The sequence below is a fragment of the Mus pahari genome, chromosome 10, assembly GCF_900095145.1.
Source record: "Mus pahari chromosome 10, PAHARI_EIJ_v1.1, whole genome shotgun sequence".
Lineage (NCBI taxonomy): Eukaryota > Metazoa > Chordata > Mammalia > Rodentia > Muridae > Mus > Mus pahari.
The window spans coordinates 35,380,094-35,397,639 of NC_034599.1; the positions used below are offsets into that span (position 1 = coordinate 35,380,094).

The window sequence follows — 17,546 nt, forward strand, 5'->3', positions numbered from 1 at the left end:
TCTCTCTCTCTCTCTCTCTCTCTCTCTCTCTCTCTCTCTCTCTCTCTCTCTCTTTCCCCAGTGGCTTTCCAATGTCAGTATTCCTCTTTTAATGAAGCTAGTCCTGTAAATATGTTCCCATTCCCTCCCCTCCCTCCCCTTCCCTCCCTTCTCCCCTCTCCCTCCTCCCTACTGTTTTCTTTTGTTCTGAATCCTCTTGTACCACCTCCCTTGGAATTCAGGCTTCAAGAGAGCTGGAATGATTTCATTGATTCTTGGTGCCGAGAACAGTGCGGCTACACAGTGGGTATTCAATACACTTGCCAAATAAATAGAAGATAAACATTAGTAATGCCAGTCATCCAAAGCAGAATCATGTAAATTAATCCATAGGCTTCTCATGACCTATCTATTGGATGTTTTATTTAAAAAAAAAAAAAACAAAAAACATTTTATTGAGTAAACTGAGTCTCAGACAAGTTAGGTAGTTAGACAAATACAGTCCTTAAGTTTCCAAATATCACCTTGCCCCTGTAATTGTAATTGTGCATCCCTTGGTATTTTCCTTCCAAGCCTGTGAGGCCATCCATATTGAACTGCTTTTTCTTTGTTGCCTTTCATTAAATATGGACACCAAGGGTCTATGTTACATGGCCTTCCTGCTACACCAACCGTTACACAGCAATATGACACCACCTTTTTAGTTGCTTTGGAAGCAAGTTTGTAATGTAGACTATAAGCTTACCACGTGTCCAAAGTGTTTCTAATAATTTTTCCCCAAGATATGGACCCTTCTCCATGAAAATGATGAAACCAATCTTGTGTAGACTGCTGGATGAGGCTAGCCCACTTCCCTTGAAGGTTTAAAAGCCAAGGGTTTTGTTTTGTTTTGTTTTGTTTTCACTTAGAATTTTTAAAAACTTTACTTATAGTGCCAACAGGCTCCAAATTCCAAGTTTAAAATGGAAATGAAATATGTTGATTTTTAATTGAATGGAAACATAGTGTTACCTTCTGACTCAGAGCTGAAACAAAATAGCCTCCAGCCTCTTCTCAGATGGGTATGCTGAGCACCTGCAGTGAGCTAGCTTTTGCACATTAGTGTGCATTGTTTTACCTTGGAGCATCCGTATTTGCCATTCATTCGTGAGCAGGGGTATCAGAGGATCCTTCGAAGTCCCATACAAAGACTGTGGGTGGTCGTGATACTTTTGAAGCTTCCAAATAATTATTTATAAAATCTCTTATCAGATAGCTTTTTTTTTTTATATTTAGGGTTAGATGAAGTATCTGAAAATAGATTTTTTTATTGTTTAAGTTGTTATTTATTTTGAGGCAAAGCCTCATATAATTTAGGCTGGCATCAAATTAAATGAGTAGCAAGGACTCTGAACTTCTAATCCTACTGCCTCAGTATCCTGTGGGTTGGGACTTCAGGATGTAGCACCACATCTGATTTGTTCAATGTTGGCGCTTCATGCATATTAGGCAAGTACTCTACCAACTGAGCTCAGCCCCAAACCACAATTTGTTATGAATTTGTTTACTGGATCACTGAATACAGGTTTGTACTCAGTAGCCCAGGCTGTCCTCAAACTTGCAGCAATCCTGAATAGTCTAAAGTTCGGTTTGAGGGCACATGCCTGTAATCCCACCTCTCAGAGAGGAAACCGGACTTGTGAGTTCAAGGTAAACTTGGGCTACACGGCAAGACCCTGTCTCAAGACACTGAAAGAAAAGCAGATTAGCTGTGTCAAACTGATGCTTATGGCTTTTAATATTGAGTATAATTGAATTTTGTTTCCATCTGCCAGGCCGAAATGTTTGAAGACAAGCCTGTTCTGTGCCCCATGCTCCCTGACTTGCTCCTTGTCAGGTCTCGTGGTCTGGTCTTCTCAGCCCCTTTGGGTGTGTACTCACTGAACAGCTTCCTTTTGTTAAATGCAACATGCCATCCGGATTTGTTCTGAACAATTGCAGAATCCCTCCTCCTCCTTCCTTCTGCACACTGTACATCTGCTAATGCATCCCACGTTTGTTCTTGTTTGGTTGGCATCAACATCCTGCTTTTGATTCATTCTAAATTTGCAATCTGACATAAGTCACCTTCGATCCTTGGACTTGGGAGTTTCTAGAGGGTAGAAACCCAAAGTCCAAATCTCCATGTGGTGGACGATGTGCCTGATGATCTGACCCCTCCAGAATTCGAATTTTGTCTCTCTACTCTGCACAGAGCTCGCTCCGGCCTAAGTGGTCAGTTCACCATACTCCCACTGTTGTTGCACTGTCTTCCATGGGTCCTCAAACACAGATCTGATTCTCTCTCTCCTATAGAACATTAGAGCACTTGACATATTACCCCACAGAGCACTGACAGGTCTTTCCAACACAGGTCTTATTTGCCTTTCTGTCTCATGTCCCACCAGCCCTGTCTTCCTTTCTCCCCAGCCCAAGCACGAGTAACTGCCTGTCTGGGAGAACTGGCCACCTTACTAACATGACCCTTTGTGTGTTCTGGTTGAATCGCCAGAGAAATGTCTTGTCTGCTGGGTTATATATGCACCGAGAGCACGGCTAGTGGGTTGCTCATCCTAGGATCTCTAATCTAGCATCAGATCTGGCAAAGAATGGATTTCCATGCCTGCTGGGTGATGGATGGAAGCATGTATGACCCCACTAGACTGCAAGTCTTTTGGGGTCAGGCTCAAGACTATCCTTTGCTACATCTTCATGGCTTCCAGTCAATGTTGGAGGATCCACTCTGCACCATCTTGCTCTAGGCTCATCCTGATCATGCATACTCAAGGAGCCCCAGCAATGGGTACACAACGTGGATCTCGCTATTTTCAAGTGTGTCTCAATGATTTTTTTTTTCTTCTCTCTCTTTCCTCCTACCTCCTCATTCTCCCATGCCCACTCTGGCTGTCCCCTTCTTGTCATCCATCCCCTCTCCAGTCAGAGTCTGCTTCCCTGTGTGTGTGGAAGTACCCTCGGAGACAGAAGCCGTGCAGGGCAATTCCATGAAGCTGAGATGCATCTCCTGCATGAAGAGGGAGGAGGTGGAGGCCACCACTGTGGTGGAGTGGTTCTACAGGCCTGAGGGCGGTAAAGATTTCCTTGTATGTCAGACTGCTGCCTCTGGCTTTTCATTTGCTGGCCTGTGCTGCTGTGTGCCTGGTTCCTGACAGTCTGGGTGATGATGCCCTGATCTGCTTCCATGCCCCCCTGAACCCTGACATCTTCTCAGCAGATAACTGACAGCCTTGTATGAACCCAGGATCTTTTAAGGTAGACCCCTTGGGCAGCGGTGAGAAGCCCTGGCTACAAGCAGGAAACAGATATAAGAGGGAAGCATATCGAGAGAACCTGTGTGGGCTAGGCTCCCAGGTAGATCTTTTATGGGTATGTTCATCTTCTGCACGGTACTATGAAATGGATTTAATGAAACTGAAAGAAAGAACACAAGGCAGCTTTCTGAAAAGTAGCTCAGGTGAGTTCTTTCAACTCTCACAGTCCCCGTGAAGCAGGAACAACTGGGGTGACCGCAGCTTGTGTCAACCGCTATGCCCAAGTCACCCACCTCTTTAAGTAGGCATTTAGCATGTTCTTGCCCTGCTCTGTATCCCAGGTGGCCATGCTCCATTCTCATCCAGGAGGAATCCTCAATCTTCCTCTCCCAAGGGGTTCATGCCTGGCAGGAGAAGAAGCCCTGCAGGCTCTGTGCCAGGGTCAGGGTGAGGGTGAGGGTCAGTTCTGGTTTGGGACAGTGCTCATGGGGCTGTGATTCATTTAAATCTTTGTCAATACTTTCAATGAGTCTGGAGCCAGGCCATCCAGGTTCCATTCTTCTCTCCACAGTAGTTAGCTACATGCCCTTGGTTATATTTAGCCTCTGATTCTTCCAATTATTTTTTTTCCTTTTAAGTGGGAATAAGAACAAAAACTTCATTATGGGGTTGTTACCAACAGTCATAAGCCCTGTTTTTTTTTTTTTTTTTGGGGGTTTTTCGAGACAGGGTTTCTCTGTGTAGCCCTGGCTGTCCTGGAACTCACTCTGTAGACCAGGCTGGCCTCGAACTCAGAAATCCGCCTGCCTCTGCCTCCCAAGTGCTGGGATTAAAGGCGTGCGCCACCACGCCCAGCTTGAGCCCTGGTTTTTAATGCACTTAAAATAGTCCTTGAAATATAAGTGCTCCTTAGAAAGAAAAAAAAAAAAAAGAACCACGAAGCTCAAAAGAGTAACATTAAATTAGCAAAACAGTTTAGATTTACATACACACATGCACATGAGTTTAGATTTGCACATGGTGGTCTGATAGCAGATCCAAGGCTCTTTGTGTTGATTTATCTTATTCTCCTGGGTCTCTCCCACAATATTTAATGGCGACAACATGGTGGAAGTGACTTTCACCTGTTCATTCTTTTTTTTCCTCTTCAGTGGGTTCATTTCTGAATCTAGGTTCCATGTGGCACTTGCATCTAAGTTGGTTCCAATCTGGTGCCAAAGCAAGGGCCAACAATGACTTTTTAGAGTCTCAGAATCATATACCAGGGAAGGTACAATTCAGATTAATGCCCAATTTCTAGGAGGTCAGAGGTCCTGGCCAGATATGAAGGGCCCATGGGGTTTAGGCCTGTGCACCGCCTGCTAGCTGCATTCACCGCTTCCACACTGTCCCAACCAGATGACTCAACTGAAGAATTAAATTGTGGTTAATGTCTAGGAAATACGAATTCCAGTTTCAGTCACCATCCATGGCTAGTGGAGGCTACATGAAAAAAGTGTGGTGTCAGAGAGGGTTTGCGAGGGAAGTTGGGAAGGCCTGACTTTGGTTCCTACTCTGCCCAAAGCAAAAGCTCTCCAAGTATCTCTCCGTGGTGAGGTCTCGGCTCACTGGGCATCCTTCAGCATCATGCATTCCTGCCTGTGGCCTGGCCAGGTTGTGCCACAATCACCATGACGGATGGCATCTCAGAGAGTCAGGCTTCAAGCTCAGGGCTGTCAGTTATCTTCCCTGCTAACACAGTCGCCTTGTTGGTCTCTCTGTCCTTCTCCCTCCCTGGCTGCCTCATCCCACAGCTCACCATCCTTTACCCGCTTTCTGTTCCCAATCATTCGTTTTCCTCTTCCTAGTCCCCTTTCTTCTCCACCCCACTCCTTTTTTCTCCCAGCATTCCTTCTGGCTACTCTATGCTGCCTCTCCCCTTACCATGCCATCTGTTTGCCTCTACCTGCCTTGCTCCGTCTTCATTCTCTCCCGTGGCATCCTCTGTCCCTCTTTATCCCTGCTCCCTGCTCTGGGACTTCTGCTAACATTGTCCCCTAGCCTTCCTGTCCATAGTAGCTTCTTCCACCCTGTCTCTCCCCGACTCTCTTGCCACAATCTGCTTCTGCCCCTCTCTCTGCAGATATACGAGTATCGAAACGGCCACCAGGAGGTGGAGAGCCCCTTCCAAGGTCGTCTGCAGTGGAATGGGAGCAAAGACCTGCAGGATGTATCTATCACTGTTCTCAATGTCACTCTGAATGACTCTGGCCTCTACACATGCAATGTGTCCAGGGAGTTTGAGTTCGAGGCACACAGGCCCTTTGTGAAGACCACGAGACTAATACCCCTGCGAGTCACTGAAGAGGGTAAGCCTGAGGCCTGTCGTCTCTTCAGGGGGGTTGGGCAATGGACACTGGATTCTCATACATGAGCTCCTTAGAGAGCACACATATCATGCATGTAGACCTGCCTTCCTACATGGCCCACCTCCTACAACATGCCCCACCAGAATCCCTTGCTGTCTCCCCCCTCAAAGCAGACAGGCCAAAACACAATATTATTTCCCTCCTGATCCGAATCCAGAATCTGTGGTTCACTGTGGTTCATAGCTCCAGCAAGTGATTCCTCCCAAGTCAGAAGTCAGTGTGAACTCTGCCCTTCCTTGTGTTTCTGTACCACCTTGCCATCCATAGACCCTCGCAGCATAATCTTATAGGCTGGTGAGCAGGCAATGGTACAGGCCATAAAAACAGAAGTCCCTAAGCAAGGAAGTAGAGGAATGATAACCTCTAGACCACTGGCTGATTTAAAAAAAAAAAGTATCATTGTTATAAAATCTAGGAAGTGACAGTGTCTGTGTCTTGAGACACTTAAATCAAGTTCTCAAAGTGTAGAAGGATTCTCAAAGTGTCCCCTGAAGGTAAACTTGTTGATCCACTTCTGTGAGAGCTTGTGTCCCCTGGTGAGGAGGAAGTGGGGGAGGGGGGGTTGGGAGGAGGGGGGTGACCAGGAACTCTCTGAGGTATAAATCCATTCAAAGGTTCCATTACCCTCCTTTGTTTATGTGCTTGCTCCTCCTTGGGGAAGGGAGCCTGGTGCTACCTTGTGTTCACCACCAGAAATTGTTGTCTGCTGCCTGCCCGACGATAGGCGGGTGTCTGTGTGTCTCTGCCCCCTGCTCTCTCAGGCTTTGGCCTCCAGAGATGCTGGGGACACAGTCAGTGGGGAAGTATACATCACTAAGCTAGTCTGCCAGCTTGGCACCAGAGCAGTCCCCAGGCAAGGAGAGAGGAGAAAACCAGCTCGTAGTTAGAATAACAGAGCTGCATGGACTGGAGAGGGCTGGGAAGGACTTTGGGATAGTATTTACTCCATCTGCCTCCACACCAGCCTTGCCAGTTCAGTGACTTCATAGCGTGAGGTCCCGAATGTGTTCATAGGATTTCCCTGGGGCACATGGAGGATGTGGGTGTGCTGAGTATTCTCCAAGGAGCTAAGGGCTTGCTTAGGAACATGAAGAGGGCATGAGGACCAGGACTAGCATCCAAATCTTTCATATATATATATATATATATATATATATATATATATATATATATATATATCATATTTGGCAGCCACTTTCATATCACATGACAGATACTTGTTTGCCCCATTCCTGGGGCCCCAGGGAATCTGCCTGGTTTTCTTTGTTAGCTTTTCCCAGGTTTAGTCTCTCTGTCCTTATCCCCATACAGGAAGGGGTGGCCTAGCCTCCTACAGGTGATAGAAACTCGGAGGGTACCTTCCTGCTACTCCCTTGGATCCACTGCACCACAGTACACAGATATAGCACACACTTGCCAGGCCATAACAAGCCCAGCAGAAGATATGTGAGGCATGTTTTAAATGTTCCCATGCTTCCAGCTTCACCCATGACTTCCAGCTCCCACAGGAGAGAGCAAGCTGAATGTCTAAGCATCTAGAGATGAAACAGCAGGCTGGCCTTTCAGCAGTACATTCTCACGGTCGGTAGAAAAGCAACACAGCACAGTTCCACCCGGGAGTGATGCGACTGGCTGGGTGAAGCCGCGTGTGGATTTGACAAATGCAACGTGACATCCTGAGAGACGTTTCCCCTGGAGGGGCTTTTTAGCAGAATCTGGGGTAATTCTCAATAGGCTGAAAAGCAGGACAGGATCCCAAGGACAGAGGTGGCCAAGGGTGGGACATACAGTGTAGGAAGAGGAGTCAGACGCTGTAGATTCCTTTGATATCCTCATAAGTTCTAGGTTCAGTGCTTATCTGAGCTATACATAAAACCAGGCTTTAGGCTGGAGTGATGGCTCAGTGGTTAGGAGCACTGGCTGCTCTTCCAGAGGTCCTGAGTTCAATTCCTATTAAATGCGCATAATGGCTCACTGCCATCTATAATGAAATCCAATGCCTTCTTCTGTCATGCAGTCGCGTATACAAACAGAGCACTCATATACATAAATAAATAAATCTTTAGAAAAAAAGACAAAACAGGCTTCCTGGGTCTGTGGGACGCATGCACTCTGAACCTCATTTCTCCTCTTTGTAGCGGGAGAAGACTTCACCTCCGTGGTCTCAGAAATCATGATGTACATCCTCCTGGTCTTCCTCACCTTGTGGCTGTTTATTGAGATGATCTATTGCTACAGAAAGGTCTCTAAGGCCGAAGAGGCAGCTCAGGAAAATGCGTAAGTCCAGAGATGCATAAGTAATATCAGCTTACACACTCAGAATGTGTGCACACTCAGAGGTGAGGTGTTAAGCAATCCATAAACTCTGTTTGCGTTCATCTTAATCTATAAAGAATACTTTATGATACCTACTTTGCACATATAAATAGTATACCTAGAAGAGTTTCAGTAAGTAGCAGACTGTCATAGTGACTATTTCTGTGGGAGAAAAATAAAAAGCCACTGGGGGCAGCAGGGAGGATTCACTTTGTTCAAACTTCCACATCACTGTTCATCCTCAAAGAAAGTCAGGGTAGGAACTCAAGGCAAGAACCTCAAAGCAGGAACCAAAGCAGAGGCCGAACTTGTGATTGGCTTGTGACACCTGGCTCACTTAGGATGCCCTACCCAGGGGGGCCAACCAACCTCAGTGATTTGGGCCTTCTCACATCAATCACCAGTCAAGAAAATGCCCCACAGGCTTGCCCATAAGCTAATTTGATGGGAGCATTTTTCTCAATTGAGGTTCCTCTTTCTAGCTTGTGTTGAGTTGGCAAAGTAGCCAGCACAGAAACAAATTGAGATTTGAATTCAGGCCAGCTGTCTCTTGGCTTGCATATTAAACCACTATGGAAAAGATCAGCAGCTGCTAAGGCAAGCGCCGTAAAGTTATGTATTCTCATGACCAGTTCACAGATGTTGAGTTGAGGCTTACTCACTGAAGATAAGCACGTTGATGTGTTGAATGGAGAAGCTGGGGATTGAACCCAGGCCTCTATTCTTAACATCTGTGCCCCTTCTGACATATAAGCTTTTCTCTCTCCACGCATCCTGGAGCACATCAATCCACATGGGCAGTGCCATTTATTAGCTAAAGAGTGTCACAAAACATACTCTTTCTTTCAAAACTTGGTAGAAACTGGATATCTCAAGCAGGGGATCTAATCCCCTACTGTCTGCCATCTGCCTTCCCAACAATTCCCAAAGACTCCTCACTTAAGAGTACCTGAGAGAAGTGTTGGAGTCTGTAAGAACAAGGGGCCAAAAAAATCGTACTGGCCTGTTGTTTGGGGGAAAAAAAAATGAGGACATGGGACTAAAGTTCACAGATGTCCAGCGATACTGTGGAGGTAGTACCTAAAATGCCTAGACCATGATTGCCTGGAAATTCTTGATAAAATTTAAAAATAACTAATTCTATGATACCAATATCTCAGAGAAATAAAAATGACAACCAATTATGTGTAAAAACAGTACTTTTGGTTGAGTGGAGGATACTGAAGTTTGGACATACTGTATCCCCAACAAGGCTCACAGAAGAAACAGAGTAGGAACTAAGACACCCCCCACCCCCAGAACAGTCAGAATCCCCAGAGACCAACAAAAGGTGGACCAGACCACAACCAGCTTCGAGAAAAGCCAAGGAACTTATCTATGCTGGCCTGACTCCAAGAAGAACCAGAAAAGAGTCTTGGGAATAAGCTTGCAGTCACAGTATTTGGGATTTAAATAGATTCGATCCACATGATCAAGGAAATTTAAGATGAGAAATTCCGATCAAATCTACAGAAATGAGAGGGGGGAAAATTCTAAAAGAGACCCACTCTAGGCCAAGGCCTCACAAGAAGACTCCCCCAGGCTAACTGTGGCTCAGCCTGCTTTCATAATCCCTTCCCGACTAGAACTAACTGAAGAACACAATAGAGCTGAGCAAGACATGGTACAGGCAGTGGGATTAGGCCCCAGGAGACTCAAACACAGAAAGTATAAAAATAAAGCTGTTAGAAAACAAGCTTGTTTAAAATAATAAAAATGGGGCTAGGATGTGGCTCCAGAGGAAAGCTTATGTCTTCCCTGTGAAAGGTCCCAGGTTCAACTCCCAGCACCTCACAAAGATGAACAAAATAAAATATTTAGAGAAAAGAATAGGAGGAGGAGGGAAGAGGAAGAAAAAGAAGGAAGAGGAGAAGTAGAAGGAGAAGGAGGAGGAAGAGGAGGANGAGGAAGAGGAGGAGGAAGAAGAAGAAAAGACAAGAGCCAAAGAGCAAAGCAAAGGGCAATTAGAGTTGACGTAAAAATATTTTCTTTGAAAAATTTAAAAAAGGCAATCAACTACTCAATGGATTAATTCAGTGGAAGATTATGTATTGGTAACCAGAAGATAAATTTGAAAAAGTTACATAGAATATGGCACAGATATAGAAAGGGTGACATGTAACAAAGAAACAGGAAGAGGGAAATAAGGTGATCTACTATAGAAAACAGAATGAGGGAGAATTACCTGTGCGCAGAGGTGGGAGGTAGGGCAGAAAGGAACAACTTCTTTAAGGAAGCATAACATTTGTGGTCCTCTGCTCAGGATCAGTCATCCTAAGAGAGTTTTACTTTATAATGATGTGGAAGCAATGTGTGTTCAGCAGATAAATACTTCAGAGGTTGGATTCTGATGTCTTCCCACAATAGAAACAGTTTGCTCTCTCCTAATGCTGAGTAGTCACTGTGAACCTCGGCCTCCAGGAGGCACACTGTTGCTAAGGGAGCCTTGATGGTAGGTGAGGTAGGCATTGCTATCATTTGTCAGGACATGACCCCCTAACTTAAGGAGCATCATATGTCCTGAGTAGGGTGAACATATAAATCTACACCGAAAATTTTTTTTCCTTTAAACAGATAAATGGCAACTACTTTGTACTTTCCATCACTACCATATGATAGGAAACATTGGAAGAAATATTTATAATATCAGAAACATGACAAGGATGCCATGTCTCCAGGCTCCTGCTCAATACTATATTTGAATTCTTGGGTAAAATACTAAAAAATGTTCTCAGTTTTCAGGTTACAGTCCAGGGAAGTCACCACAGTGGGAGCTTGAGAGGACTGGGTTACACAATCAAGAGCATCAGTAGTAAATGCATGCATGCTCAGTTCATTTTCCTTCCCCTTTTATAGATTCCAGGATCCCTGCCTAGGGAATGGTCCCTCCAACAATTAAGATGGGTTGACTTGCCTAGGTTAATGTAATTAAAACCATCCTTTACGTATTTAGAGGTTAGCCTTAGTCTACATGACCCCTCTCGTACCTGCCCACAGACTCGCCTCCAAGGCATTGAACTGACCATCACAAATATAAACAAAAGGATAAGATTTACAAAGGAGGAAAATATATTATTCAGTACCTACACCCAAAGTACCAGTATCGACATAAAATTTCCTTAAGAAACCTAGTTAAAAATATTATATAGGGCTGGTGAGATGGCTCAGTGGGTAAGAGCACCGACTGCTCTTCCGAAGGTCCNGAGTTCAAATCCCAGCAACCACATGGTGGCTCANAACCATCCGTAACAAGATCTGATGCCCTCTTCTGGAGTGTCTGAAGACAGCTACAGTGTACTTNCATATAATAAATAAATACATCTTTAAAAAAAATATTATATAAGGTCATTGAGGCAAATCCAACTTCAGTCCTATATCACCTAATGTTTCTTTTAGTCACAGAGACCATGTGTACCATAGTGGGCCCATAGAATCACATCACCGGGTGAAAGCATAGTTTGTGCACTTACAGATCATGAATGTTCACACAAGGACAAGAACATATGATAAGACATTTCTCAAAAGGTGTCTCTGATGGGAGAGAAGAGTAACACTCTTCAAAGAATCAACTATGTCCCAGCAACAAACATAGAAGCACATTTAAACCCTTAAATTAGAAAAAAATTAATTGCAATAAGGGCTGAGGAGACGGTTCAGCGGTTACAAGCACTGGCTGCTCTTCCAGAGGACTCAGGTTCAATTCCCAGCACCTACATGGTGGCTCATAACCATCTATAACCCCAGTTCCAGGGTATCTAATATCTTCTTCTGACCTATATGGGAACCAAGAACACACATTGTATATACACGCATGTACATATATTTGCAGGGAAAAACATCCATTACACATAAAAATACATCTTTAAAAATATTTACTTGCAACAGTAACAACTATTCACTAGTCCCTAGGAATAAAGACAGCAAGCACGTGGAAGACCTCTAAGCAGAAAATTACAGAACCTTACTGAGAAACATGAGGAAAAGCAGAAGAGCAAAGCACGAAGCTTCACTCCTCCAGTTCTTGCCCAAAATAATCTTCCAAGTCAGTAAAATGCCAATACAGACCTTTACTGAATTTCTCAGGGGACACGATAAATTCAAAATAAAGGTTACACAGGAGCCAAGGAGCCAACAATCTTTAAACCAAAGCATAGCTTGATTATTTTAGGTTTTGTAAAGCTGCACAGGACTTCTGTCACAGCATTCCTCTGGGTTTTTGTTGTTGTTGTTGTTGTTGTTTACAAAACTCTAAACAGGTAAGGACAGCTTGTGTATCTGAAAGTTTGCCTACCACTGACCTACATCAGTTCAAAGAGAAAATAGTGTTTGTGGTTTGAGTCATGAACACTGTTTATAAGAATATCACAGAATTGTTTCTCTGTCTTTTGGCTAAGGTTGAGTATAGAGCTAGCAGAGAAAAGTTTATGATACTAAAATTAGATTACTCATCTCTCTAGACACTAAAATAAATTAGGGCTAAAATTTAAAAGTAAAATGTAAAGCTTGTAAGTTGCAATAAAATAGTAGGAAAAATATTATGTGTAAAATAGAGAAAATTGTCTTCTTGTAGTTTAATAAGAATTTATATTTGAAGCATCATGTTTTACAGAAAAAAATTCTTAAATACCAGAAGCACAAATCAAAGATGGAAAAAAAAAAGAGAATTTTCACTACATTATATGTAAAACATCAATTATTCTTATAAGAAGCTATAGGAAAACTTGTTAACAATAGATTTGGACAAATATTCCAAATATGAAATAATAAAAAAATCAAATATTTCAGAAAAAAACAAGAAAACAAATCATGAGATTATAGAAGTAGAAAAGAAGACAGCTTACAAACATATGGAGATGTTCTTAACCTCACCAGTAAGGGAAGATGAAAATTAAAGCAACTTTGAAATACAAAGTCATACCCACTCACCTTAGTCAAAATGTCAGTCTTCATCCTGAAGATGATGAAAAGAGTCAGATATTTCTGCTGGAGATATTCATATACAATATGGGAAGGGGATATTATTATATCTGCTGAAGCTAATTGTACGTTTGTCTTGGGAAGCTCAACCAGAAGAAAATACAGAGGCTTTCTATACACAGCCTTGTCCCTGGGTCACATGCCTTTCCTATACACTCACCAATGACTACTAAGGCACCGCTTCTTTCCCCCTCCCATGCCCTCTGCAGGTCTGACTACCTTGCTATCCCTTCAGAGAACAAGGAGAACTCCGTGGTACCTGTGGAGGAATAATGTGGTGTGATTGGAGGTGATGTACAGGCATTTGGGAGGTAAGGTGGATGTGGATGGCATTTGGCATCTACAATGGAAGTGACTTTCAATTTGGTCTTTTCTACTCTATGTAGCAGTCCTGTCCTTTGGGTACTCTGAGTTAATGGTCACATCACAATGCTCTCTATTACGTCAAACACTTCAGGAGCTGAATCACTTTGGCCTGAATATTGAGCAACCCAAACCCCTTGCTCATGATAAGAAAGGCACAATAATTCTCTCATTCCCTGTTTAGTTCGTATGTGTTTGGGAAGGGTTGCACTGGACATTCTCAATGAGTTCTTCTATTGTTGACAGGTGATCTGAGTGCTGAGGGACTGGATATCTCCAGTTCAGTGATGCCAGCAACATCAGGAAGTGCCCCAGGTGTCCCAACACATCCATCTTTCTATTCATCAACCATCCACCCAACTGTGAGATTTTTACCTGACTTCCAAACTCTATCAGAACTCCTATACATCTTGACCTTGCCTGAACTGAAGAGCCAACATCTCTACATGGACTAAACCTCACTCTGTCCTTGCTTCCAACCAAGCAGCTCCCAACTCAACTAGAGTTGTCCCCTGTGTTCCAAGTGATTTTAGATACGTACTGGAGAGTAGTATTCCCCGTGCCCTGTCTGCAATTGGGTTGTCCCCCCCTGCAGCAAAAGGATGCATGTATAACGGAAGGAAGCCCTGATTAGTTTGTTTAAAAGCCAAAGCGTGCCATGCACTTTGATTCATTGAAGTCAGTTTTTTTCCTGCCTCTTAAGAGCACCGGAGAGCAGCGTGCCCTTAAAGTTTCCAGGGACATCTTCTGTGCTCACTGGAGTACATTCTGGAGTGTTTCGAGGCTTTATCTCCAAAACCCCAAAGGCCTGGAACAAACCCAGAACTTTCAAGAAGCCAAGGAAGGATCCAGGACAATTTCAGTAGGTCTTGAAAGCGATATAACACTCCTGAGATTGGAAACATGGATGAGTGACTTTTCTGGATTGAAATGCCTCAGTTATTCATTTCTCAGTGTCTTTGGATCAGTATTAGTCCTCATTTTACAGGAGGCAGCAGAGACTCACACAAGGCTGAACAAACAGGTCATTGAGGAGATTAAACTGGAAGAGAGATGAGTTTCATGCCTCCACCCTGACGCTCCCTGAGCTGAAAGATGTTTTTGAGGACTCTCACATTCAGCAGGGCAGAAGAAGCATGGCATTTGTCCAGCAGAGGCTACAGGTGACGTGATATAGACTTTAGGATTTCACACAAAGATTTGTGAATCTGAAGCATTCTCCAGGGGACACAGCACCCGAGGGCAATATCTATATGACGAAAATGGTTTTAGTCTGAAATGGACAGAGAGACAAAGATAGGTGTGTAGCTTCTAAATACCTCACCTGTAGATGTCATGTTTGGGTATTGGTGTTTGTAAAGTCCCCTACTCCTACCCTCATCCCCACCCAAGAGAGCAGGGAACAAGTGACAAGATTCTTAGTCAATATCTCTTTTTAATGACTGTTCTAAGTGCAATATTCTTTAGCCCCTACAGATAGCAAGGGCAGGAGGCCTTATGGTATATAAAAAGATGCAAGTGAGACTCAGTAAGAGAACTTTCCTCACTCTGGGGAGCTCTATAAGAAAGACCATTCTCCACCCACATCGGGCTTTGTATGACAAGCTCACTTTTCACCCCCACCATTTCCTTCTTTGTGGATGTCAGACATAGGCTTTGGGACTCCCATCCCATTCTTTTTTTTTTTTTTTTTAAATCTGGTTTGTTTGTATATGGTGGTTTATCCAGAATCACAATTGTGTTTCTTTATGGGAGATCATGACTATAAACTCCAAGGTACGGCACTCACCAGCCAACTGAAAATTTTCACCATCTCCATTTTCTTCCCATACTTCTACTTAGGATCCCAGACTAGACATGTGCAGCTCTGGAGCCTTTCCTGGTGTGCTACTGCTTACTAAAGGGCTTAGAAGAGTTCTCAAGGGCTATAATCCTCTAGAAACCCCATTGTTTGTCCTGGTGCTGGGTATTTGCTGTGACTGATTCCCAATAATTTACTGAAGGTCACACTAAGCTGAGTCTAGTTTCCCCTTTATTACTGTCCAACAGCTGTGAACTTGGTTACTCAGTTGGGCCTGAAAGCATCTTGCCCTGTTGACTTGGAGTGTCAGCTAGGTGTTGGGTCAAGCCCCAGTCCCTAAGTGGAAATACTCAGTGCTTGCTATCTCAGGCTTTCCTTTCCGTCTGTTTACACATTATTCCTTGGTTCCTTCACTCTCGATGAACTGCACACCCAAGCTTTCTTTTGAGTTTCTGGGTTTGCTCTAGACACCAAAATAGAATTGCAAGTAGAAAGGGAAGTTTCCAGAGCACGATTATGCTGAGAAAGACAGCAGTGGGCTTAAAAGCAGACAGGGCTCAGGTGATAGCCCAATTGGTAAAGTGCTTGCCACCCCAGCGTGAGAGTCTCCGTATGATCTCTAGAATCCATGTGAACAGCCAGACATTATGGCACACATTGGTTATCCCAGAGCTGGGGAGGCAGGGACAGGAAGATCTGAGACTCGATAGCCAGGTCGCCTGGCCAAACTTACTTACTTGGCAAGCTCCAGGAGAGAGAGAGAGACCCTGTCTCAAAAAACAAAACCAAAAAACCAACAAGGTGGATAGTGCCTGAGGAATGACACCCATGGTTGACTTCTGGCTTCCACATATACATGCACACAAGTTAAGGCCCATATGCTTACTTACAAAAAGATGTGCACACCTGTGCGTGTATATGTATGCATGCGTGCGTGCATGCGTGAGAGTGAGCGAGCGTGCGTGCACACATCACACACACACACACACACACACACACACAGAGACCTTCCACACACCCCCACACACATACAGAGAGAGAGACAGAGATCTTCCTCTCCCTTGTTTTATAAATGATAAAGCACTGGTTCTGTGAATTCACCCAGTCACTGCAAATGTATGTAACCAGGACCTTGGTGTGCCCGCGAATCATTCTGATCATCCACTCACATTGTTCAACATTCTTTGTGTCGAGTACCAGGTTAGGCTCTAGAGAGACCCCTTGATTTTAGGTCTGTAAAAGTGTGCAAGCATGTGTGTGCGCGCACATGTGCGTGTGTACACGAGTGCACAGGCACATGGTTCCAATAAAATCTCTCTGTTCATGTCAATATAAGTGTCTCTGAAGACCACTTGCTCTGGGTTTGCTTTGCTTACAACCTGCGGCTGCTGCCCCCTCTGGCTCCCATCCTCCTAACTTCCCGGACCCAGGAAACTAACACTGGAGAATAAGAAGTACGCAAAAGTCTAAAGCTAAACGTGCTAGATGAGGGAATCCAGCCTTTCGGTCCTTCCTTCTCTCCTCTACACAAACACAGAAGAACACAAAGACATGCTCTCTTGGCTAACCAGGCGGGGAGATGCTAATAGCAGGAAAGATCCAGTGTAGGAGAGGCTCGGGTGACTTCCACTTTAGGAAGAATAAGGGCAAAGCTGTTTTCCAGTATCTAGCTTCCTAAAAGGGCCAAGATCCTCTAAAGGGAAAATCGTAACAAGAGACAGTGGGGATTTAGTCCTTCGCAATTGTTGTATATTTGGGGGAAGGGTGGAGACAGGGGTTTCTCCATATAACCTGGCAGTCCTGGAACTCACTCTGTATGCCAGGCTAGCCTTGCTAAGAGATCTACTTGCCTCTCATGTGCTGGGCTTAAAGATAGGCACCATCACACCCAGCTCTACTGTCTTAAGGCTGATTAAAAATCTGGCTGGAAAGATGGTGGTTAAGGGTGCTTGTGGCTCTTCCAGAAGACCTCAGTTTAGTTCCCAGTACCTATGTCACATGGCTCCCAACCACCTGTAACTCCAGCTCCAGTAGATCTGATACCCCCCCCCCTTTTCTTTTTTGGCCAATGAAGGCACCTATACTCACAGGCATACAGACACAACCGTATACACATAATTTAAAATCTGTTTAAAATATTTAAAGGTTAGAATTTTTGTAGTACAACTCCGGCTACCACTGTAAGAAATATACACACATTTCTTTATCGAAGACTTTATCCATAAACACTGAGACGACAGGAGGAATTACTGTGTGCATGACAGATAAAGCCCTCCCTCTCTAAGGCTCTTGAAACATTAAAGAAGGAACAGTAAGACCTTAGGAGCAGGAGGATGCGGATGAGTGCCATGAAGCGCTATCTGGCCATTGATCACA

The 17,546-nt window shown here is 44.1% G+C and overlaps 1 protein-coding gene across 2 annotated transcripts in view; it reads left to right on the forward strand.

The window, feature by feature from the left end:
• Scn3b (sodium voltage-gated channel beta subunit 3) overlaps positions 1–16,609 on the forward strand; it is a 21,586-nt gene extending 4,977 nt beyond the window's left edge. For both annotated transcript variants that reach the window (XM_029543597.1, XM_029543598.1), the window contains exons 3-7: positions 2,935–3,098; positions 5,389–5,614; positions 7,813–7,951; positions 13,216–13,317; positions 13,616–16,609. In XM_029543597.1, coding sequence (XP_029399457.1) covers positions 2,935–3,098; positions 5,389–5,614; positions 7,813–7,951; positions 13,216–13,279 — 593 coding nt within the window. In that variant the 3' untranslated portion in view covers positions 13,280–13,317; positions 13,616–16,609. The remainder of the gene's footprint in view (positions 1–2,934; positions 3,099–5,388; positions 5,615–7,812; positions 7,952–13,215; positions 13,318–13,615) is intronic.
• The last annotated feature ends 937 nt before the right edge of the window (positions 16,610–17,546 follow it).